Here is a 26,571-nt window from a genome sequence, read left to right on the forward strand (position 1 = left end):
AAGGAGGTTTCCTCTCCAAAGAATGTTTCTTTTTCTAGATCTCTGTACCACTCAGGTTTCATTCAGGAAAACTGAAACCTGGCAGTTATTTTAACAAAAAAGGTTACTGTGGGGAAGTAAAGAACTACAGTGTCGTAAAGGAAATACTGAAGCCACGCAGATGATAACTGCAGGAAGTGAAGCAGCTACTGCCTCTAGAGTTGGGGGAGCAAAATGAAGAGGTTGGGGTTATTGGAACCAAGATGCTCAGAGAGGCCCTGTGGAGCTGAGCCTCGGACTCCTAAGTAGGAGATTCTGCCCTTGTGGTGCTGGGCCCTCAAAGATATGGGGCAATGGAGTGAGCCTAGTTTGGGGAGTGTTGCTTTTAAGCTGGAAACTGGAACCAGCTGCCATTGTGAGATCAGAGGATCATTGGTGTCAGGAACAGGCAGGCAAACAAGAAGGACCAAGGTCCTATAACCTGTTCTCCCCGCCAGTCTCCCTCTCATGCCCTGTACTGACAGAGCATATCAGAGAGACAGACAGCAATGCAGAAATGTAGTTTGCAGAGTCTCTGTTCTGGCATTGTATTATAGATAAGAGGAAGGAAGGGGAAATCAGAGATAACTTAATAGACAGCACACTCCCTAATACCTGGAATTTTACAGTTTGAACTTTAATCCTTTGGCTAAAGTCATCCTCAATTAAAATAAAAGTGTCCCTTGGAAAGATGAAAATTTTAATGTCATTCTTTATTGACACCCCATTACGAATAGTTTATTGAAAATAAGAAGAGGAAGCAAGAGATACAGATGAAGTATTTTGGCTGTAGCAGGGGCAGATAGAGGATGCCACAAAGATGGTGGAGGGCCAAAAAAGAGCAATGAAAACAAGGGGATCATGGAAGATAAATTTTACCAACTTCCAGATTTTGCAGATGCTTGGCAGAGTTTCTAGGACTTTGCTGCTCACAGCAATATAAATGAACAGCAGGGACAGAGATGCATCTGTCCATTTGGTCAACACTCAGAACAACTCAGCTCATGTAAAAATGAGACCCATGACTCAGATCAGACTAAGATGGTAGCCACGGGTGAGTCACTGAATAATACACTTATGCAGGGACAACCGCCTAGGTAATTCAAGCAAAACCTTACTATTGACTGAATTACAGTAGTGCCCTAATTAGTGGAAAGCTGAGAGCTTAGCTTATTCTAAATTGGATTTTTCTGGTCTGAGGATTAATTAGGAAACATTTCCAAACTTGTTTTACAGATTTAAAAAAAAAATGATTTCCTCTTTATTCCGGCTCACTTTTGAATAGCGAATAAAACTAATCTCTAATAAATTTGAATATTGCATTGTTTTCATTTTTGAGTGTCTATTTCAGTTCAGTCTGCATCAAGTACCAGTTCTGTGACAAGCACTGTATAGAGCTGGACAAAGATGAACGAATCATTTTCTGACCTTAAGGATATAATGGTTGAGCTCACTCAAGCTCTGGCTGGAAACACAGAGGGCCTGGGTGCCCAATCCCAGCTCTGTAACTTGTAAGGCATGTGATTCTGAGCTTCAACCTCTTCATCTGTAAATTGGAAATAATAAAAATACCCATATAATATTGTGAAATTAACAATACAGTATATCAGTGCTTATGGTATATGTTTGATAAAGGTATTTTATTTTTGTTGATAATGTTGGTGGCACCTTATATATAAATAGATGATTTTAGTATATGTGAATTCTATAAATGCTGATGTTCATGGCCCAGTCTTAAAGATAGATAGTTTAAGATTGGTGGGAAGTTTTCCCAATTCTAGGATATTACTTTTTTCTCCTCTTTTCTGTAGCATCATTTCTTCTTTCTTTTCCTCATCATTTCCTCTTCCTGCCTCCTCCTCGTCTTCCAGAATTATCCAGATTGCTCTCCACCTCTCCATTTCTCTTGGTTGTGTATACCTAGCCAATATCAAAGGTACTGTTTGGCCTACTCTGTCTTACCAATAGGTTTTCAACCTCTGGCTCAATTTTGTTAGATAACTGACTCTTTTTAAAATATTTATTGATGCAACCAATAAATAAAAAGAAAAAGGCTATTCCCCAGCCTTTTTTCTACTGTGATACATGGTAGTGTTTACTTATACAACATGCTCCCTTATGTTTTCCTGTTCCTGCAGAAAGCACGGTAGAATACCTGGTAGTAAAATGATCGTATTGTAAAGGAACCTTAAATCCATTCTAATTTATTTTTTAATCATTCCCAAATTTTGGCATTCTAATCATCATTACTGTCAAATTAATTGCAACACACCTCACCATTTTGTCTTATTAGGATGTTGTGACACATGGGTGAATAAGAAATTTGACTATTGCTTCTTTCTTAAGACCTGTCCTACTGGACATGTACCGTTTGACCTAGCGATGCTCTTTCTAAAATATGTACTTCCTCAAAGCACTTGCACATGTGCATTTTACAGAATGTTCATTAGAGCATTGTTTATAGTAATAAAACTTTATAAATAGACTTGAGTATCCACTAGCAAGACAATGAGCCAGTAAACTGTAGTGTCCCATACAGTAGACTTCTGAGCAGCCGAGAACATGATGGACTAGAGTGCCTTGTATGAACATCAATGAACCTCAATGCTGAGCAAGCAAAGCAACTTGCAGAAGAATAATTATAGCATGATACCATTTCTGTGAAGTTCTAAAATATGCAATACTGTATTTTTAGGAATACCTGCATGTTGTGGATTATAAAACATTCCAGATAGTGATTACCTCTAGGGGAGGGGAATGCAATTAAAGGGGAGGACACAGAGAAACTTCAATTGTATTTGCAAACTTTTGATTCTTAAATTTGTTAGGGGGTATATGGGTGTTTGATATCATTGACCAGCGCATTTTTGTATGTTTAAAAACAGCAGAAACTTACACACTGGGGGCCTTTTTGAACTATGAGAGTCAGTAATCTTATAAAAAGTGACAAATAGTGGGCCAGGTACCATGGCTCATGACTGTAATCCCAGCACTTTAGGAGGCCAAGGTGGGTGGATCACTTGAGGTCAAGAGTTCGAGAGCAGCCTGGCCAAGATGGCAAAAGCCTGTCTCTACTAAAAATACAAAAATTAGCTGAGTGTGGTGGCGTGCGCCTGTAGACCTAGCTACTTGGGAGACTAAAGCAGGAGAATTGCTTAAACCCAAAAGGCAGAGGTTGCAGTGATCTGAGATTGTGACACTGCACTCCAGCTTGGGGGACAGAGTAAGACTCCATCTCAAAAAAACAAAAATGAATTTGTTTTAAGTGACAAGTAGATAATAATAAGAATCATGGAACTTATGCCATTTATGAGCATGATGTGTTTGTTTATAACCACACTGCATGCAGTGTCTCTTAATCTTCAAACATCCTCTGAAGTGGGTGTTATGGTTGTCCCCATTTGAAAGATAAGAATCCTAAAGCTTAGATATGTTACTTTTCTAAATTCAAATAGTTAGTTCTTGGCAGAACCAAGATTCTAACCCAGGTTTGTTTTTTCTTTAACCAACAAAGTAGATATTACTGTATTCCTTCAAGATGTTGTCACTCCAACCAGTAAGATATAACCTAGCCGTATTGTTTGGGAGGGAAAAAGTTTTGTTTTTCTAGGACTCAGAGTTTTGTTTTTGTTTCATTTAGAGATAAGGTCTTGCTCTGTCACTCAGGCTGGAGCACAACTGCGTGATCATAGCTTACTGCAGCCTTGAACTCCTGGGCTCAAGCAGTCCTCCCACCTCAGCCTCCCAGGTAGTTAGGACAAAAGTGCGTGCCAGCACACCCAGCTTGAGTTTCTTAAAAAAATATATTGCAAGCTGCCCACATGTTTACAATCTTGGGCTCATAAAAGGTAAATTCTATCTATGAGGCAACTTCCCTCAATAAAAATCCACCTTCAAGCTGGAATATTGGTATTTGTCAGTCTCATCTAGTGCATAAAATACTGAGCCCTAAAAGCAATAAGAATCACTATGAAGATTCTGACTTTATTTCAACATGGATGTTTTATTTTTGAAAATAATTCAATTTTTAAAAATGTTAGTTATCTTTGACAAATATACTATTCCAAAGGGTTCCTTCCTTCCTTCCTTTCCTACCACCTTATAAATTAAATTAAAATTAGTCATGTATACATTTTAAATAGTCCTACAAGGTTTGTTTTGAAAAACAGCAATCCCATGCCCCACAACGCTTTATATTTGCCCCTCCCAAGAAGCAGCCCCTTTCGACTCTTTTGCCTGTTTATTTTGGCAATTAATGCCTCATGTATAAATAAATTATTTTATTATTACTTCGATGTTTTTCAGTTATAGGAGAATCTATTGACTTTCCCCATAGAGAATAAGAATTTGCTGTTTGTTTCTTCCCTACAATTCTTACTACAGTAGATAGCTATTCTTATCCTTTCAATGTAGTTATATTACAATTTAATTACATTATTATAATGTAGATCACTGTTTACATGATGACAATACAAATGCTACCCAGAGCTAGGTCATATAGTACAATATGAATCAGTTTCCTTTTTTGCACTGTTTTTGCTTGAACTAGAGTAACTCATTCTCTTGATTTTTTAATTTTCAAAGTTTTCTATGTACTTATTACTAATTCTATCTTACATTCTGCCAGTTATTTGGCAGAGTTTATCTGAATTGTCTAAATTTCAAGATGTTCAGATGCATCAGATATGTAATCAGTTTCATCTTCCTGAGAAAATTACTCTGGAGCCTTTTGACAAGTTCCAATCTGAATTCTTGCCTTCCACTCCTGTTACAAATTATCATCTTGGTATCTTCCTTTACCAATATCCTACGATTCTCTTTGTCTTTCACTTTTGTGGCATCTTCTGTTTCCTGTGTATCATTTCTTACACTTTTTTATTGTACCCTCGTTTTGCATTCTCTAGTGACTTCCTAATAAGATTACGTGGATGGTATTATTTTTGTGATCATGCATACTGTTATGGGTCAAATTGTGACCTTCTAAAATTCACATGTTAATATCCTAACCCCCAGTATCTCAGAATGTGGCCTTATATGGTGATAGGGTCTTTAAAGAGGTAATTATATTAAAATGAAGTTATTAGGATGGGCCCTAATCCATTATGACTGGTGCATAAGAGAAAATTAAAACACAGACATACACACATAGAAGATCATGTGAAGACATATAGAGAAAACAGCTATCTACAAGTCAAGGAGAGAAAATTTAGAAGAAAAAACTCTGCTGACAGCTTGACCTTGGACTTTCAGCCTCCAGAACTGTGAGAAAACAAATTTCTGTTGTTTGAGCCACTCAGGGTATGGTACTTTGTTATGACAGCCCAAGCAATGAGGTATATGTTCATTATACTGCACTCATTATGATAGTTGGGCTAGGTATAGAATTCTATATAAAACCAAAATCTGTTTTCCTAACGATTTTTAAGTTCTTGATCTTTTAACTTCTAAAATTAATATTCAGTATTCCTGCTGATAACTTCAAAAACATTCCATTTCCCAATTCTCTGTGTGTAACCTTTCTCCTCTGTGGAACTTTATATAATTGTCTGTTTGGCCTCAGTATTCTAAAATATCATAGGAATGTATCTTGATGTGGTTCTATGTTTATTTATATTACTGGATGCTCAGTGAACCTTTTCAACCTGTATACTTTTGTCTGTCAGTTCAGAAATTTTTTCTTGAATAATTCTTGAATGTTTTAGCTGATTTATTCCTTTTTTTGTCTTTCTAGAATTCCTATTTTTTCAGTTATTGGGTTTCCTGGACTGATCCTCTAATGTCCTTACTTTCCTCTTTTTTTGATAATCTATGTATTTTTGCTCTGGGAGAATTCTTCAAGTTATTTTCTGAATCTTCACCCCCCTTTTGTAGGTCACTTCATGCCCCAGTTCTACGAGTTTCTGGGATTTCGTAGTATAAATACAATTGTTCTTGGGTTTTCCCCAGAGCTGGTTTAGCATTCAGTTTTTTCTGGTTTTCTAAGTCTATTATTACATAGATCTGTCTGCTTGGCACGTTTCAACATTTTGATGCTGTTGTTTTGTGCTATCTTTGTTCTTTGAGAGTTCCTACTGTTATTTAAACATACACACCCACTATGCATGTTACTATCATTTTCATGGGATTTTGAGAGAGACAGAAAAATTGTATGCAAATATTTAATTTTCCATCTTTACTTGGAAGCTCAAGAGCAAGTGTTTCTTAATTTGTATTTAACACTTAGATAACAAAGATGATATCATGAAGTACAATTAGAAATGGCCGTTTGTATAAGGAAAATGACTCACAATCCTTTATATTTCAGTAACCTATCACCCTGATCTAAAAAAGAGGCTTTAAAATCTTTACCAAATAGTCAGAACTTTCAATATTATATATTTGGCCTGACAATCTTCTCATCTTTTTACTCATAAAATGTCTACTCAAGATTAGAAGTTAGATATTGTGCTGCAGTTGCCTAAGGCCCAGAAAACTCTCAAAATAGGCCTTGTCACATAAAAAATTAATTGGTTGCTTGGTTCCTACTTAGATTTTCATTAATTTGAGGACATAATATAAGTGACAGTTAACTGTATCACCTTTGCTTCTCCTTGTTAAAAAAGAAATACCTATTTAAAAGTCTAATTAAGAAAGTTTCCTGAAATATTTATTTTTAAGGCATTAACCTTGTTGTATTATGGAATAATACAACTTTAAACATCAGAAAAGACTGGTATGTTGGTTATCTGTTGCTACATAACAATCTACTACAAAACTTACTGACTTAAAACAACAAACCTTTTATTTGCTTATTATTCTTTTGTTTTAGCAATTTGTGCTAGATTCAGCTGAGAAATTCTTCCACTGCTTTCACCTGGAGTCAACATGTGGCTGGAGTTGTCCCTTTGCTCAATGAGCTGGACAGTCCAAAATGGTCTCTGTCACTCACATAGCTGGGGGATGCTGCCAGCTCTTGGCTGCATTTCTGTCTGCATATGGCTCATCTTCAAAGAGGCTCCTTTGGGCTTCTTTACCCTAGCAGCCTTGGGGCAGCATTCCAAGTGGGCAAGAATGGAAGCTGCAGAGCCTATGCCAAAAAATCATGGAAATTACTTCTGCCGTATTCTGTAGATTAAAGCCATTCACAAATCCAGCCCAGATAAAAGAGGTAGAGAGGTAGAGTCTACCTCTTGATAAAAGGAGCAAGAAATTCACATCCCAAAGGAGTGTATATAGATAGGAGGAATCATGGCTTTTTTTGTTTTGTTTTGTTTTTTGCAGTCTACCACAGACTACTGTCTGGCTGAAACTTATTCACATTTTTTCCAAATATACTCTCATTCCCATCCCAGGATCTCCATGGATCTCATCCCAATATTGCATCAGGTTCAAAGTCTTGGATCTCATGTTCTGCATCAAGTGAGTTGAGGGTGAAAACCCTTGGCTACAACTCCTCAGGTTTACACTCTTTGTGAACCAGAGACCTGTGAATGAAAAAGATAAGTTACCTGCTCCCTACAACTCCAACACATAGTGATGGAACAGGGGCAGAATAATTACAATAGGCACTGCCATTCACCATGGGGAACAACAGGAAGACTGTAGCAGTCACTCATTCACATTAATCTGAAACTCAGCTGGGTACATGCTTCAGACTCCTTCACTCCAGGGGCAAAAAACCCACCTTGATTAGTTATCTATTTCTGTTCCCTACTTTGCCACATGGCTTAAATTTTTAGATTCACAGAGGTCAATAATGTAACTATAATTCTAAAATAATTGTACAAAACCATCTGTAGGTAGTTAAGTGCTTCTTGACAAAGTTACCCCTTCCTCCTGAAGTTTTTAACCACGTAGATTTTCATACCTTTGAGAATACTTGTTTGTTTGGCCCACCTCAGAAATTCCATAATACATGTAAAAAAACAAATTGAAAAACCATATTCCTTGCCTTTATTTCCCCAAAAGTAGTACCACATACAAAGCATCGTCATAAAATGATACTGATTTTGAGAATCTTCAAATTAGAAAAAAAAAGTTAAAATTTATCTATAATATAACCTGACAATTTCTGGAACACCCAGTGGTTCTCTATGGGGATCACATGATTTACTTATATCCTCGGGGCCTAGAGGAGAGCATGAGACAGACCAAGCCCTGCCCTCACAGAGCTTACAGTCTGCAGGGGGAGAGGGGCAGACAACAAAAATGTAGACACATCCCCACCTCATCCCAGCTCTATTTTTTAAAATTTTAGAGAGTAAAACATAAGAGAATAAAACAGGGTAATGGAGGAGAGAGACGGAATGAGTGAGAGAGCGAGAGAGAAAGAGAGATTACTGGGGCAGGAGAGTGACTATCTTAGCTAGGATGATGAAGAGGTGACATTTAATTTGAGACCAGAATGTTGGGAAGAAACAAGTTGTGCAAGAATCTGAGAAAAGCATGATCAAAAGCCTGGGCAATAACAGTCTGGGTTTGTTTGTTCAGGGTCAGAAAACAAGTTCAATGTTGCTTGTTTACAGTGAGCAAAGGGAAGAAGAGAGGAGATAGGGTCATTGGTGTGGGCAGGAGCCATGAAGGACTGTGTGGAAAGGTGAAGTCATTGCAGAGTTTTAAGTGGAAAAGCATAAGATTTTATTCATTTAAAAAAAAAAATCATTGTGGTTGCTTTGTAGAGGATGGACAAAAGAGAGAGTGAAATTAGATGGTACAGTTAGGAGGCTATTGTAGTAGTCCTAAAAACAACTTTGAAGTAGGAGGGTGAGAAAGGGTCAGATTCAGGATAATATTTGGGAATAGGAGCCCGGAGACCTTGATGGATTGGATTTTGGCCTTGAGAGAGAGGGTCAACGATGCATCTCAAGTTTGTGACTTGTGAAATTGGGTGCACTTCAGTTCTGTGTTTTCACTTGTATTTTAGATTCAAGGGTACCTCTGGAGAAAAGGGAACTCTCATACCCTGCTGGTAGGAATGTAAAGTAGTTCAGCCATTGTATAAAACAGTTTGGCGATTTCTCCAAGCATTTAAAACATAACTACCATTCGACCCAGCAGTGCCCTTTTTTAATATGGAAAAGCCTAGGGGAAGAACAGGTTTTTCCCTTGTAAGAGTCCAGATCAAAAGTGCTGTTTTGGAAATATTTGGTTTGAGATTTTCTTAGACATCAAGCAAGACGTCAAACAGGCAGTTGAATGTGGGAGTGCAGTTATTTACCAGCAAGGCTTTATGACCCACCTCAATACCTTATAGCCTCACTTTGTGACTGTGTAACCCTGTCCTCGGGCAACTAAGACATGGTGACCCTCATTTCCTGACACGTAGACATTCAATGAATTCCCCAAGGGCACACAGCTAAAGTGGAAGAGCAGGGCTTGAACCAGGTCTTCTGGCAACCTACACATAGTCCTGTAGGGCACTGCTCACCCTCCTGTACTCTCCTGCTTATTGTAATCAAGGGGAGAGGCAGGGTAAAGATACCATTCTGGAGGCAGTGGGTGTGCCACATCCTCAAAGTGTCGCCCCTGACTTAGGCAGTTGTTTATCTGCGCTGTTCATATAGTGTCCACCAGCTGCAAGTAGCCATTTAAATTTAATTTTTAATCAATTAAAATTAAACTAAGTGCAAATTCACTTTCTTACTTTTACTAGTCACAGTTCAAGTGCTCAATAGCTACATGAGTGTCATATTGGATAGCACAGTTAAAGAACATTTTCATGATCTCAGAAATTTCTATTAAACAGTGCTGGAGTCTAGATTAATCTAAAGTTCCCTTCAGTTATATTAATTTGTGAAGAAAGTGTAGTCTTATCCTCAAAGCTGGGATCTAAGGGGAAAGTTTAGGAGAAAAAGAAAGTTACCTACTTTAAAATTAGCATATTTTATAATAAGCTGATTTTAGATCCAGCATTAATAAACACCTTTCCACAGCTCACACCCTTGAATATTTGCTTGTTCTCATGTTGTCTATTAAGAGTATAGGTTCCTCTGAGGAGGGAAACTAGGTTTTTTTCACCTTTGCATTCCCCTCTCAAAATATTTAAATATATAACACCCATGTCCATATTATACACACCCTCAATACATATTGCTTTGCACAGAACAAACATAATATTTACTTGTTAAATGACCCAGCATATCACAGCATTTTACAACGTTACTGTGGACAGTTTGCCACAGGAAGAACCTATCAATCAGAGAGCAAATAAACTCCAGGAGGTCTGTAGCTAAAACCCAATTGCACGGCATATTTGTTTCTCATTTCTCCCTTCCTAGCAAAAGGGATATTGGGACCTCTATCTTCCACCACCCTGGGTGAAAACGAGGTTGCTCACTACCCCAGAAAGCAGAAAGGTTGAGCTTAGCGGGGAGTCAGTGGGAGGTTCAGGCCCTGGTCTGCCCATTACTTCGTGAGCAGGCCAGCAAGGTCTTCCTCACAGGGCGCGATGGAGGCATGCAGAAAGCCCTTCACACACACATGTATGCAGGCAGACCTGGGCCCCTCGAAGTTCCCTTCACAAACACAGGAGAAGATTTGGAGCAAAACAGATGGTTTCTGAATTCCTCCTTGACACTTGCTGATTGTGTGTCTTTGGGCAAATTATATTAGTCTTTCAAAGTAGCAGGATAAGGAGATGTGTGGATATAGGCCTTGATCACAGAGTTGATGCTACACCCTTTCAGCAGTTTCTTCCCCTCCTCACCGAATTTCAGGGGGAACGTGAGAGTAAACCTAGAACAGAAGTGTGCTTTCCTTTTAATTTTTCTTTTTAAAAATATTTCAAATGTTTTTTAAGAGGCAGAATCTCACTCTGTCACCCAGGCTGGAGTGTTGTGTTCATAGCTCACTTTACTCTCTAACTCCTGGGCCTAAGGGATTGCCCTGCATCAGCCTCCTGAGGAGCTGGGACTATAGGTTCACACCACCACACCCAGCTAATTTTTTTTTTTTTTTTCCTGTAGAGATGATGTCTTACTATGTTGCCCTGGTCTTGAACTTCTGGCTTCAAGCGGTCCTCCTGCATTTGCCTCCCAAAGTGCTGGGATTGCAGGCATGAGCTACTGCACCCAGCCAAAAATTGCAGTTTTTTTAATGTGTAATAGTACTTACACATGGGAAAAATTTCCTAAGTATGTACAATGAAGTTTCCCTCCTGCCTATCCAGCCACCCAGTTTTCCTCAGAGGCAACCAATGTTTCCCGAGGTGTATGTGTCCTCCCATGGTCATTCTGTGCATGCACAAGCAAATATGTCTATCAACATATTCATTTGCATGTACTTCCTAACGTCCACATTTTCCTCTGACACAAATAGCTGTGTGACTGTTTTGAACCTTTTCTCCCTGTCCTGTCTTAGAGATTTTTTTTAGATTTACACCAAGGGCCCTTAATCTATTTACAGGTGCAGAATATTCTACTGTAGAGTTGCACCATAATTTTCTTATCCTATCCCCCACTGATTAATTATTTAGGTTATTTCCAGGCTTTTGCTATTATAACCCATGCCATAATGAACATTGTTGTACATCTGTCACTTTGCACATGGGTAAGTATATTTGTAGAACACATTTCTAAAAAAAAGGAATCCCTAGATTAGATGGTATGTAGTGAAGATATATACGTAGTTTTGACAGACCTGACCAAATGGCCATAAAGAGTTTGTATGTTTGCTATCCCCCCAGCAATGCATGGGAGTGGATATGAGTTTCCAAGCTAATATGAAGTCCTGCTCAGAGATTGAGCCCCAAGTCTCATATTTGCCAGAGTTGCTTAGCTTACATTGTGTACATGAGGGGGTGGGGGATATGTGTGTGTATGAGAGGGAGACTTCATTTGGAGAAAGCTGTGGCTAAGTGTGAGAACCATGATATGGGAAATCCTCACTGTTCCTTCTCATAATCCTCCAGTTTGAAAGAGTGACCCACAAAATGAAAGTGCTCCACATCCCACAGGAAGATCCTTAGATATGCAGTGTGAAGGTGGTAGTTCAGCTGATAGCTAGAAGAGATGGCAAGAGCAAGAGCAGAGACCAAGGTTATAAGAAGATGAGATATAGTCTTATAGCCCCTGTGTTAGGCCATTTGCGTTGCTATAAAGGAATACCTGAGACTGGGTAGTTTATAAAGAAGGGAGGTCTATTTTGGCCACAGTTATATAAGCCTATTCAGGAAGCATAGCACCAGAATCTGCTCTTGGTGAGAACTTAGGAAGCTTCCAATCGTGATGGAAGGTGAAGAGGGAGCAAGCGTGTCAGATGGCAAGAGTGGGAACAAGGGCAAGATGGGGCAGAGGGGAAGTGGGGAGCCACACTCTTTTAAACAACCAGCTCTTACATAAACTACCAGAGTGAGAATCACTCATTGCCATGGGGGTGACACCAAGACATTCATGAGAGATCCACCCCCATGAATCAAACACCTCCCACCAGACCCCACCTCTAACACTGGGGATTCCATTTCAAAATTAGTTTTGGAGGGGACAAACATCCAAACTATATCAGTCGCCAGCATTAGCTAGTGTTCTTCAGATGGTCAGCTCATCTGATACAACTTTAAATGTTTCTCATGTGCTAAGCCTTTTACCTGTGCTGGAAATGCAGAGATGTGCATGGCCAGTTTCTGCCCTCAGGAAGCTCATCCAAGGAAGTGGGCCATGTGGGCAGACAGCTTTCATAGAATGTAATAGAAACTACAGCAATTATGACAGCTAACTCTGAGAACATCTTCAATGCCAGTCAGTGGGCTCGGCACTACTTGTCATCTCACTACTACAGTAGCCCTGTGAAGGTGATTACAGTGTTATCCCCATTTCACAGATGAGGAAACCAAGACCCAGAAAAGTTGAGGGATAGCCCTAAAACCACATCATAGGTGGCACTACTGGAGTATATGCTGAGGTCTGTCTGACTTCAGAGTATTGAGATAAATCAGAGATGATGTTGAGCGTACCCAGAGCTAAAAGTCCCTCCTCCTCCACCAGTGGTTCTTTGCTTCCTTCTATTTTTATTGCATCACATTAGTTGTTCTCATGCTGCTAATAAAGACACACTCAAGACTGGGTAATTTATAAAGGAAAGGAGGTTTAATGGACTCACAGTTCCACATGGCTGCAGAGGCTTCACAATCATGGTGGAAGATGAGGGAGGAGCAAAGGCACATCTTCCATGGTGGCAGGCAAGAGAGATCATGTACAAGGGAACTGCCTTTATAACACCATCAGATCTCATGAGACTTACTCACTATCACGAGAACAGCACTGGAAAAACCTGCCCCCATGATTCAATTACCTCCCACCGGATCCCTCCCATGACACATGGGAATTATGGGAACTACGATTCAAGATGGGTGTGAGGACACAGCCAAACCATATCAAGCACCACACTGCATTTCAGAGCGAGGGCATGGAAGTCAAGCCAGAGCCTCTGGGGAAGATATAGTCTGAGCTGAGATTTAGAAACAAATGAATAAAAACATGGAAACAAGAGCAATCTGGACAGAGAAACTCTCAGCTGACCTCCAGGAAACCCAGCCTCCAGGCCTCAGGAAGTATCTGGCAAACAGAGGCAGGCAAGCAAGCAGAGTGGCCACAGGGTCAGCCTTTGGAGCCATACTCTCTGAGTTCAAATGCTGGCTTGGCCCCTTTTTAGCTCGGTGACGTTGGGTACATCACTTAACCTCTCTGATTCTTCACCTGTGAAATGTGGCTAGTAAGTACTTCCCTTATGGGTTGAAATAGGGATTGAATGAGTTCATGTATTGAGACTGTTTAGAATAGTGTCTGGCACGTGCCCTGTGTGTTTATTCCTCTACAGAACCTCCAGGTTCCAGGTACAGCTTAGATGTAAGGAAAAGAAAAACAAAAATTTGAAGCTTGTCTGTGGTGCTTATTGTAGAGAACTGTTACATGTGCTCAGAAAATGTAATGTGATGCTATAAAAAGAGAAGGAAGCAGAAAACCATTTAATGGAGGAGGAACATGGGCTTTTGGCCTTGAATTTTCTTGTCAAGCATAGTTGTGCTTATCAGCTTTCAGTTGTCATCTAGAATTGTGAGTCAAAATGGGCTTTTTTATTTGTTGTCTATTTCTTTATGACATCTTTACTTGGTATTAAAATGTAATGGCCTGTCTCAAATCAGGTGAAAAAGCAGAGGAGGATAAAATACAAAGAAACACATTCAGTGAGACTCTTGCTTTTCTCCTCTTCCTCTTTATGCTATAAAATGTTTTCAGAAAACCTGAGAGATAAATATCAGATAAATGCTGCAGCATCCTCATTTACCCACACAGCGTTTATCGCTCATCCACCAAGTCAAATTACCTTTCTCCAAGAGCAGTATTCGGTAAGAGAATCCAAGAGAAGTAAAAGTGAAAGAAAAATACTTCAATAAATCAGTTCTCATGATTTACTTTTTGTCTCTATATTCCCTGGCCTTTCTCTCCTTTATCTGTTATCCCAAAGTCACATTTCCAGCCCTGTTTCCAAACCAAACCCCATGCTTGGACCAGTCTTTCTCGAGGCCAATTTTTTCTCTTCCTCTCATTATTTGAACAACTCCTGAGAATTCATCTCCTTGAAGAAAAACATTTAATAGCAAATTCCCCATCATAAATTACCATGACCCTCACATACCTGTGTACCAGCCACTCACTGGATCCCCGGGCTACAAAAGTTATGATTCAGCCTTTTGTCCTGAGTGAGCTCATGGTCTTACGTGGTAGGAAAGGCATGCAGAAGGAGGTTGACCTTGCCTTTCTCTGCCATACACTCATGTTCATTTCCTTGATGCTCTCACTTCCCCACTAGACTGCAACCTTCTCAAGGACAAGGATTTTATTTGTTTTGTTGACCATTGTGTAATTAGTACCTTAAGGGAGTGTCCTCAGTAAACATTTGATGAACAAATGAAAACAAATAAAATACAATATAGAATGATCAGTAAATTGATGTGCTTGCAAAATAAAGAATAGCACAAAGGAAGGAGTAACTGAATGCTTTGGGGGACAGAAGTGCAGTTGGAGGGGTAGGGAGACTTTTTGGAGGAGGTGACTTCTGAGCTGAATGTTGGGGATAATGCCTACATTTATATGCCTTTGCATGATGTCCAGCTTTTAGGAAGTGCCCAAGGAGTTTGCTGAGTTGATAAACTTTATAATTTATGAAGGAGTCATAGATACAGTGTCTCTAATACTCTACCATTTTTTGCAATCCTAACAAGGGGAGACATGGCAATTTCATGCTGGATTATGTAGCTCTGGAAGCTCTGCTACCTAGAAAACCTCTTAGTAGGGTACAAGCACCTACTGGAAAGCTGTGTGTGTATGTGTGTTTGTACACACACACATACACACACATACCTGCACATGCACCCTTGACAAAGTAGACTGGCTGGGGCAGTTGCTGGGAGACAAATCAATCTTAAGTGTGTGCTTTAGAGGAAAGATCCCATTCACGAAAGAACATGGAAAAGGTAAGGATAGAGATGATTTCCAGAGACTGGTCTCTCACCTCACCTGTGAGCCAGACCACAGCTCATTACCTAACTCCTATATCCACCACCCAAGCCAGTTGTATATCTTAAAATTTCTGAAAATCCATTGATTATGCCATGGGAGAGGCTAAGGTAGAAGGGAAGAGGAGAGAAAAACAAAATGAATTTTTAGTTGAATTTATATAATGACCTTACTGAGAAAAAACAAGATATAAGACCTAGACTTGCTATTAGTTTGTTTTTAGGTTTCTTAATTTTGTTTAGCTCCAGCTCCTTCCTGACGTGAATGATGTTGATGCTGAAAACCAAAACTACTCATACCTGTGAGCCTACTCTCCTGGTGTGATCTCTGGCTCCCTCAGGCTGTTCCAGACACACCCTGTTTATGACTGATTGAAGACATCTGCATCTGAGCAACACCAAATTATAACAAAAATTAGATCCATCACCTCCAATTAATTCTCCACTTGTGTTTTTAATATATGTGTGCAGCTTCATCATACACAACAAAGAAACGTTCTTCAACAATGCCACAAGAAGCAGAATTGTGCATCACATTTTACAAAGAATAAAATATGAAGAAGGAAAAAATAAGATTGGTAAGTAGTATATTAGTATAACAAACTACATTTGGCATTTGGGAATTACAGACTTCTTCCCTTGGTTTTATTAAGCTTGTATCAATTCTAGCAATGCTTGTCACTTATAAAACCCCTAACTAATCCTTTGATGAATAATTCACAGTGTAAAATCTTCATCGCATCCTTAAATATCTTCTTTAAATAGCATGTCGTCTCATTTGTCTAAGATCATGGAGAAATTCTCTCATTTTAGAAAATGTTGTGTGCCAGGCACTGAACTAGATTTTGGGGAGATAAGCATAATTCTATTCTGGAGCTTGTGTTCAAGAAATTAAAAGCAGACAATAAACAAATAAGTAAATACAATAACTAACATAAAGAAATTAAACTGGGCCGGGCGCGGTGGCTCACGCCTGTAATCCCAGCACTTTGGGAGGCCGAGGCGGGCGGATCACAAGGTCAGGAGATCGAGATCACAGTGAAACCCCGTCTCTATTAAAAATACAAAAAAGTAGCCGGGCGCGGTGGTGGGCACCTGTAGTCCCAGCTACTCAGGAGGCTGAGGCAGGAGAATGGCGTGAACCCAGGAGGCGGAGCTTGCAGTGAGCCAAGATTGTGCCACTGCACTCCAGCCTGGGGCACAGAGCGAGACTCTGTCTCAAAAAAAAAAAAAAAAAAAATTAAACTGGATGATGATACAGAAATAGGCTGGTAAAAGGTAGGAGTTAGTTCAGGCTGAGATTTGATGATGAGGGCAAGCGTCTCTGAGAAGCTGAAATTTGAACTGAGACCTGAATGCTGGGAAACCAGTGTGGGAAGATGGAGGGGTAGGGTGTTCCATGCAGAGGGATCTGTAAGCACGGAGATGAGCTGTCCCACATAAGCAGCTTCTTCAGTCATCTTCTCCATTAAATAGCCTCCACCATATATATTTTAGGCATTTTTATGAGAATGTGTCCATATTATATTACACATTTCCTGCCTTATTAAACAGATTATTATATATCAGGAAGGGTTGGGTGGCTTTGTTCTTATCTCTTTTTCTAGCAAGTTTTTTATCAATAGTTTTAATAATGACCTATGTCAGTCAGGGTCTAATCAGGAGATAAAAGCACAAGTAAATTGAACAGAGAAAGTTTTATATAAGTAATTAACTATGACAGGGGATTCGAGTAATGGAGGGTTGGCTAGTCAAGGGTAAGAATAACTCTAAAGAATAGAGAAGTAGCAGATATTAGGAGCAGCTACCACCCCTGAGAAGACTCCTTCCTACAGTGCTAAGTTGCACATCCTGCTGGAAGAGGTACAGCCATGGCAGTGCAGTTTGCTGGGGGCTCTAGAAATCTGCCCTCTGGAGTACTAGGGGAAGCTGCCTGGAGTGGCTCCAGGGAAGTCATTCTTTGGGAGTTGCTACATCAGCAGCACTACTCTGTGAAGCCTCCTGAGAGGATACTGAAAATCTGCCTTTGGGGAGTACCATGTGTTTCCAGCCACCACACACTGCAGGAGCTGGGTACTATAGAAGTATGTGCTGCAGAAGCCTGCTGAGGTATCATACTGGTATCAGGAAGAGAAACCCCTTCCTCCTCCAGTGTCCCTCCCGGTGCCTTTTGCTGGCAAAGCTTAACGTTGAATCAGCTGACAAAGGAGAAATAGTTACAAAGTCCAGCTCTGTTATTGCAAAGCAGGCAATGAAGTTGCATTTGGAGCTGAGGGGAAATAAGTTAATATCTGGTGCATAGCCCAGATGACCTGTTCATCAAGCTTTCCGGTAGGGTGAAACTAGAAGATTGTATTAAATGACAAGACTCAGTAGCTGGCACTCAGCCAAATCCAGCAAGGTGACATTTAATAGTTTTGCATTGACCATTTCTAATGTGTATTTTCTTTTTCTTTCAATCTTTTAAAAAATATTTACTCATTCAATGAAAATGTTATTTAAACATACATTTGGTTATTAATGAGATTTGAGATTTTTTCACATTTTTATTTTATTCATATACATTTGTTTGAATAGAAAAGGAAGTACATAGAATATTACATTAATATAACTAAAAAATTAAAAAAATAATTTTTAATGTAAAGTCTTACAGTCAAATTCAGCAAAACAACTACCTTGGTACAGTGTGGGAGAAATGTTGCTCAACATCATAAGAGGAACAGATTTGGGAGTTGAGCTGAATGCAAGCTCGGTGTGAGTCACTAGCATAATGAAACTGCCAAAAAAAAAAAAAAAAAAACCCGCCTACTTTGATCCCAAGCTGCATACGTTAAAATATAACATGGAGAAATAGATAGCTTCCTAGTCCAGATCTGATTACAAATGGAATATTATATTTTGTGAGAGTCAATGTATGGGGGTATGGTGAAGTCGAACCTGATTTAGGTCTTTCTTCACTTTGATGGATTGTAGTTAAACTCATTCCCATTTCTCTGCATTAGTCATCCATCCTTGAGACACATTCCTTCAGTAAAGTCTTCCGTGACCATTCCAGCTTGAATGAATTCTTCCCTCCTCTGAATTCCTGTGGCAACTATTTTTGGAGTCTATTTGATAGTTAGTCATATACAACTCTTCTTTTGTTGTCTTGAATTACATTCAATGACATTATGAAAATCTACCACATAAAGAGAACCACTCATAACATTTGCATACTGAATAATTTAAATGTTACCTTGGTTACTTTTTTATCTTAATTTCTTATTCATTCATACGGCTTTTAGAAACAAACTTAGGATGTGCTATGCATCCTTTTTAATCGTACTTTTTTTCAGTTAACATCGTACCATAAGCGTACTAGAAAGTAAGTGAGTGAAAGTGAAGTTATTATTGCAGTAGCTGTTCTGAATCATTTCATAAAATGCAAATAACTCCAAATGGCATCTTCACTAATAATGGTATTATTTGCAATACACCTCATGACTCTTTTTTTTTTATTTGTTTGTTTTGAGATGGAGTCTCGCACTGTCACCCAGGCTGGAGCGCAATGGCGGGATCTCGGCTCACTGCAACCTCTGCCTCCCAGGTTCAAGTGATTCTCCTGCCTTAGCCTCCCGAGTAACTGGGATTACAGGTGCCTGCCACCACACCCGACTGATTTTTGTTATTTTTAGTTGAGACGAGATTTCACTATGTTGGCCAGACTGATCTCGAACTCCTGATCTTGTGATCCACCTGCCTTGGCCTCCCAAAACGACTCTTTATAAGACACTAGTGTATTGAGAATCTGTAGCTGAATGCTGCTCATCTAGATAATAAGATCCTTAACTGTAAATAAGCTACCTTATTTATCTTTATATCATCACTGCCTAGCACAGTGCCTGGCATATAGTGGGAGTTCAATAAAGTCATGCTGAACGGAAATTGTGCCTAATTTTGCATATCAAAATGTATGCTGCTTTTATAAGCAAAAGAAGGACAGAGACAGTGATTTTTAAATGTTCTGAAGAAGCACAGGAAGTGTAGTATTTTGCTAGTCAGAAAGGGTCTTTATAAAATTTCTTTCATTTGATGAAATAAGGAGTTTTCTATTCAAAGACCTCCATGTTTTGAAAATTGGTAATAGGCCAGGCACATTGGCTCACACCTGGAATCCCAGAAATTTGGGAAGCTGAGGCAGGAGGATTTCTTGAGCCCAAAAGTCTGAAACCAGCCTGAGCATAATCCTCTCTACAAAAAATACAAAAAATTACCCAGGTGTGGTGGTGAGTACCTGTAGTCCCAGCTATCAGGAGACTGAGATGGGGGATTACTTGAGCCTGGGTGGTCAAGGCTGCAATAAGCTGAGACTGTGCCACTGCCCTCCAGCCTGGGCAACATAGTGGGAGTCTGCCACAACAAAGAAAAGGAAAAGAAAGAATAAAAGAAAATTGGTAATGATGAACTGGAATAATATCTAACTAGAAATAACCAATCAGAGAGTAAGTTATTAACCCACAACCAAGCATTATGCTGAAAAACATGGACTAAAGCTACAAATGGTCTGTAGATTCAATATTTCATTGTCATCTTTGGTTTTGTAAATAAAAGAAACAACATGTTAGAAGAAATTTTAATTTCTTGATGGAACTAATGTTTATCCAGTATTATTTTCTGCCTGAAACTCTTTCTGAAAGTGGCATCTTGCACGAGCCAACGTCGATTCGAAATAATGTGAAAATACTGATTTGTAAATATGATTCATAAGGATATTTTAGTGGAATGTAAACTGCCACTATGTAAGTTTTTCAACTTCACTCTGAATTTATTACAACTGTAAAAATCAAACCTGGTAAAACCCACTTTCAAAATAAAGCAGTATAATAGCTCAACAAAGATTTATTTAACAATATGGGTGCCTACAATAAATCTTGAAATTGATTCATATTTTTGAATTTGGTGCTTAGAGGAGAAATTAGTAAAGTGAAAAATACTTCAAATATTGCTACTTTCTCACTTTGCAGGACTTTGATAAATTATGATAAACTTATAAAAGTTATCATCCGAGGCCAGGCACGGTGGCTTATGCCTGTAATCCCAGCACTCTGGGAGGCCAAGGCAGGTGGATCACTTGAGGTCAGGAGTTTGAGATCAGCCTGACCAATGTGGTAAAACTCCGTCTCTACTAAAAATACAAAATTTAGCTGAGCATGGTGGCATGCACCTGTAATCCCAGCTACTTGGGAAGCTGAGGCATGAGAATTGCTTGAACCCTGGAGGCAGAGGTTGCAGTGAGCCAAGATCGTACCACTGCACTCCAGCCTGGGCAACAGAGTGAGACTCTGTCTCAAAAAAAAAAAAAAGTTATCATGCGAGTCTCTTATTGGGTCCCTGTGAGTCCTATTTTTTCTAATATCTGGGATGTTTGAAAGTTATTGATGAGATATGTGGAATTCTCAATAGAGACTCCAGAGAATCAAAGCTTTCTATGTAATCATTCATTACAAAGGTATTTATTGGGGCCTCTGATATGTTAGACAAACTATAAGGCCTTGTGATATTTGTATTTCAAATGCTTTTCTTGGATATTTAGTATTAATGTCGAGCATCTTAAAACATATTAATGTGTTACTATGACTAAAATCATCCACATATTGATTGATCCTCCATCAATGAAAAGTGAACCAGTGCATGTGCCATTTTCCAGTTAGGCTAAACCTCTAGATTCTGGTAAGGATCTAAAGCATAGGTAGCATTCCTCTCAAGCCACTTGAGAAACATCATTATGATCATCTTCTTTGAGGTGCATTTTAGGAAGTAGCATAATTCCTGATCTGAAAGGAGCTTTAAAGATCAACACGTTAAACTTCCACTTCTGGCCAAGATGGAGCAACAGGCACAAGATTTACTCTCCCATGGGAAACAATCACAAAAGAAAAAACAGACAAAATGTATGAAACAACTATTTTCAAGACACCAAATATTTGGGCGACCCAAAACAAGGACCTCTGAGAGACAGAAAACAAATGAAATGAGCCCTGCTGGGCCCCATCTTACCATCTTGACATAGTTTCTAGACAGCACCATGAAAAGCGAGAATGTAGGCAGGACCTGAAAGACTCTAAGTTGAGAAGTTGTTGCTAGAAGTTGGGAAACAAAGGCAACTAGAGTTCACAGAAAGAAGTACCAGAAAGCAAAGAACTGCACAGAGCTCGAACCTCGAAGATCTGCAGAGGTCTCCCTCAAGTATTCAGCAAGTGCTGATCAATGCATATATGTCAGGAGAATACCCAAGGCAAGAGAAAGAATCATCCAAAAGAATTTCCAGTAAGACTGGAACACCTCATAATTCACAGAGCAATGAGGAGAATACTCAGAAAAGTCTTTCCTCCTGGAAACATAGAGAAAATTTAGCAAGTAAAGTTTAACAATGTATAACAAGGATAATACATCATGACCAAGTAGGATTTATCCTGGACTACAAGGTTGGCTTAGTATATGAAAATCAATCAATATAATTTACCATAGTAGCAAACTAAAAAAGAAAAACCATATGATCATATTTACGAACATGGGAAAAGCATTTCACAAAGTTCAGCATCCATTACAGATAAAAACTCAGCAAACTACTAATAGAAATTATCTTCCTCAACCTCATAAAATACCTCTATGAAATGATTATAGTTAAAATTACACTTAATGGTAAAAGACAGAATGTTTTCCTCCTAAGATAATGAATGGGACAAGTGTGTTTGCACTTACCACTTGTATTCATTTTACTATCCGGTGGAATAATATAAAAAGAGTTAAAACTGTCCTTATAATCAGACGACATGATCATCTATAAAGAAACTCACAATGGAATCTATAAAAAGGAACTAATAAGTGAATGTAGCTAGGTTGCAAAAAATGAGATTGATATAAAAACTCAATTGTATATCTGTCAATCTGCAACAAACAGTGAGAAATTGAGATTTTAAAAACCAAGTCACTTATAATTAGCCCCCAAATATGAAATACTAAATACTTAAGGATAAATCAAACAAAAGATATGTAAGAATTGTACACTGAAAACTACAAAACATTGCTGAGATAAATTTAAGAAGACCTAATAAATGGAAAGATATACCATGTTTATTAGTCAGAAGACTCAATATTGTTAAGACGTCAGTCTTAACAAATTGATCTGTAGATTCAGTGCAATCCAGTCAAACTCCCAGAGGGTGTTTTATGTGTGCATATGTGAAAATTGACAAATGAATTAAAAAATTTATAGGGATGTGAAAGGACCTAGAATAGCCAAAACAGCTCTGAAAAAGAACAAAAAGTCAAGTCTTTGACTTGAGACAAAGGGTCAAAGTCAATTCAATGGGTAAAGAATTGACTTTTCAACGTGTGATACGGAAACAATTCAAACCCATGTGCAAAAATGAATTTGGGAAAACTCATATACAAAAGTTAACTCAAATGGATTATAGTTCAAAGTGTAAAATTTAAAACCATAAAAATTCTAGGAGAAAATAGAAAATCTTTGTTATCTTGGGTTAGTCAAGGATTTCTTAAATGTGACAGTAAAAGCACAATTCATAAAAGAAGAAAAAAATGGATAACCTAGCCTTCAAAATTAAAACTTCCCTTTTCAAATGATGTTTTCAAGAGAATGAAAAGAAGGATGGGGCCAAGATGGCTGACTAGAAACAGAACTGATCAGAAGTTTCCATCAAAAAGAACCATCATTAGTGTGTGAATCCTTCATTGGCAACCAAGGTATCCAGGTTCTCTCATCAGAACTGACTAGGTGGCTGAACTTGAACAGAGGGGAAGGAAGAGCAGTGTGGTGCAGCGGCCCACCTGAGAGCCACACGGGGCAGGGGAGCCCCCATCCCCCAGCCAAGGGAGGCAGTGAGTGAGTGTGCTACTCAGCGGGGGAAACTGTGCTTTATTCCACGGAACTGTGCAACCCATGAATTGGAAGATCCCACTCAGGCACCCACGCCACTGGGACCTAGAATGCCAACCCTGGAGCCGCACAGAGATTCTCAACAACCTCTCAGCTGGAATCTGCCTAACCCTGGGGAGCTCCTGGAAGGAGGGGTGACCAGCACCACACCTGCTGCTGCCTAAGCCATTTGAGCTCCTTGGGGGAGGGGCAGCAGCCAGCACTGGGACTCATAACTGCCTAATACACTAAGCTGTCTGTGTGGGGAAAGGGTGGCAACCATCTCTATAGCTCCAGGACATGCTTTTCCCCTGCTAGAGCCAGGGAGGCTGGATGGCTTGATCCCCGAGTGGTCTGCCACAGCTCAACACACTGGCTGTGGCAGACTGCAACCAGAGTGCCTCTTCAGGCCTGACCCTGACATATCCTTCCTCACTTCATGTAGGGTGGGGCTTCCCTACAGGAACTCCAACAACTCCAGCCAGAGGCTCAGGGACAGAACCTGGATCTCCCTGGGCGTGAGCCCGTAGCAAGAGGAGTGGCCACAGTCTCTGCAGACCAGCAGACTTAGCCCAGATTGCCCCCCAGCAAGGCACACTGCCTCCACCAAGGGACAGTCAAAATGCTTCGTTAAATGGGTCCCATTTCCCTTGCCACCAAAATGGGTGAGACCTTCCAACAGGGTTGTCAGACACCCTGTACAGGAGTGATCCTACTGGCATCAGGTTGGAGCCCCCCAGGTCAGAGATCCCAGAAGAAGGAGCAGGCACCCATCTTTGCTGTTCTCCGGCCTCCTAGAGTGACATCTCCAGGTGCAGGAGTGAACCAGATAAATAGGCTATAAAGTGAACCCCTGGCAAACCACAGCAGCCCTACAGAGGAGGGACCTGACCAGTGAAAGAAAAACAAACAGAAAGCAACAACAACAGCACCAATAACAAAAGAAGTCCTCACAAAAACCCCATCCAATAGTCAGCAGCCTCCAAGATCAAAACTAGACAAACTTACAAAGATGAGAAAGAATCAATGAAAATACGCTGAAAACCCAAAAGGACAGAGTTCCTCTTCCCCTCCAAGTGATTGCAACGACTCTCTGGCAAGGGCACAGAACTGGATGGAAGATGAGATGGACAAACTGACAGAAGTAGGCTTCAGAACATGAGTAATAAAAAACTCTACTGAGCTAAAGGAGCACGTTCTAACCCAATGCAAAGAAGCTAAGAACCTTGAAAAAAAGGTTACAGGAACTGCTAACTAGAGAGAGTTTAGAGAGGAACATAAATGACCTGATGGAGCTGAAAAACACAGTACAAGAACTTTGTGAAGCATACGGAAGTATCAATGGCTGAACTGACCAAGAGGAAGAAAGGATATCAGAGTTTGAAGACCACCTCACTGAAATAAAGCATGCACACAAGATTAGAGAAAAAAGAATAAAAAGGAACAAACAAAACCTCCAAGAAATATGGGACTTCATAAAAAGACCAAACCTACGATTAACTGGAGTACCACCTGAAGCAGACATGAAGAATGGAAACGAACTGGAAAACAAACTTCAGGATATTCTCCAGGAGAACTTCCCTAACCTAACAGGCCAACATGCAAATCCAGGAAATACAGAGAACACCACTAAGGTACTCCACAAGATCAACCCCAAGAAACATAATCATCAGATTTTCCAAGGCCAAAATTAAGGAAAACATGTTAAGGGCAGCCAGAGAGAAAGGTCAGGTCACCTACAAAGAAAAGCCCATCAGACTAACAATGGACCTCTCAGCAGAAACTCTACAGGCCAGAAGAGATTGGGGGCCAGTATTCAACATTCTTAAAGAAAATAATTTTCAACCCAGAATTTTATATCCAGCCAAACTAAGTGTCATAAGTGAAGAAATAAAATCCTTTCCAGAAAAGCAAATGCTGAGGGTTTGTTACCCCCACGCTGGCCTTGCAAGAACTCCTGAAAGAAGCACTAAATATGCAAAGGAAAAACTGGTACTAGCCACTGCAAAAATACACCAAAATATAAAGACCAATGACACTGTGAAGAAACTGCATCAACTAGTGTGCAAAATAACCAGGTAGTGTCATGATGACAGGATCGAGTTCACACATAACAATACTAAGCCTAAATGTAAATGGGCAAAATGCCCCAATTAAAAGACACAAACTGGGAAATTGGATAAAGAGTCAAGACCCTTTGGTGTGCTGTATTCAGGAGCCCCATCTCAAGTACAAAGACCCACATAGGCTCAAAATAAAGGATGGAGGAAATTTTACCAAGCATATGGAAAGCAAAAAAAAAAAAAAAAAAGCAGGGGTTGCAAACCTCATCTCTGACAAAACAGACTTTAAACCAATGAAGTTCAAAAAAGACAAAGAAGATAATTAAATAATGGTAAAGAGAACAATTCAACAAGAAGAACTAACTATTGGCTGGGCACGGTGGCTCACACCTATAATCCCAGCACTTCGGGAGGATGAGGCAGGTGAATCACGAGGTCAGGAAATCAAGACCATCCTGGCCAACATGGTGAAACCCCATCTCTACTAAAAATACAAAAAATTAGCTGGGCATGGTGGCACGTGCCTGTAATCCCAGCTACTCGGGAGACTGAGGCAGGAGAATTGCTTGAACCCGGGAGACAGAGATTGCAGTGAGCCTAGATCATGCCACTGAACTCCAGCCTGGCGAAAGAGCAAGTCTCCATCTCAAAACAAAACAAAACAAAACAAAAAAGAGTTAACTATTCTAAACTTATATGCACCCAATACAGGAGCACCCAGATTCATAAAACAAGTTCTTAGAGACCTACAAAGAGACTTAGACTTCCATACAATAATAGTGGGAGACTTTAACACCCCACTGTCAATATTAGATCAACAAGGCAGAAAATTAACAAGGATATTCAGGACTTGAACTCAGCTCTGGATCAAGTGGACCTAATAGACATCTACAGAACTCTCCACCCCAAATCAATATAATATACATTCTCAGTGCTACATGGCACTTATTTTAAAATTGACCACATAATTGGAAGTAAAACACTCCTCAGCAAATGAAAAAAAAAACTGAAATCATAACAAACAGTCTCTCAGACTACAGTGCAATCAAATTAGAACTCAGGATTAAGAAACTCATTTAAAA

At 39.6% G+C, this 26,571-nt stretch overlaps 1 protein-coding gene across 5 annotated transcripts in view; it reads left to right on the plus strand.

Annotated features, from left to right (window-relative positions):
• ANO4 (anoctamin 4) overlaps nt 1-26,571 on the plus strand; it is a 406,193-nt gene that overhangs the window by 290,986 nt on the left and 88,636 nt on the right. For all 5 annotated transcript variants that reach the window (XM_021922815.2, XM_021922816.2, XM_021922817.2 and 2 more), the window contains one exon: nt 15,980-16,086. In XM_021922815.2, the coding sequence (XP_021778507.1) occupies nt 15,980-16,086 (107 nt within the window). The remainder of the gene's footprint in view (nt 1-15,979; nt 16,087-26,571) is intronic.

Source organism: Papio anubis, chromosome 9 (assembly GCF_008728515.1).
Source record: "Papio anubis isolate 15944 chromosome 9, Panubis1.0, whole genome shotgun sequence".
NCBI lineage: Eukaryota > Metazoa > Chordata > Mammalia > Primates > Cercopithecidae > Papio > Papio anubis.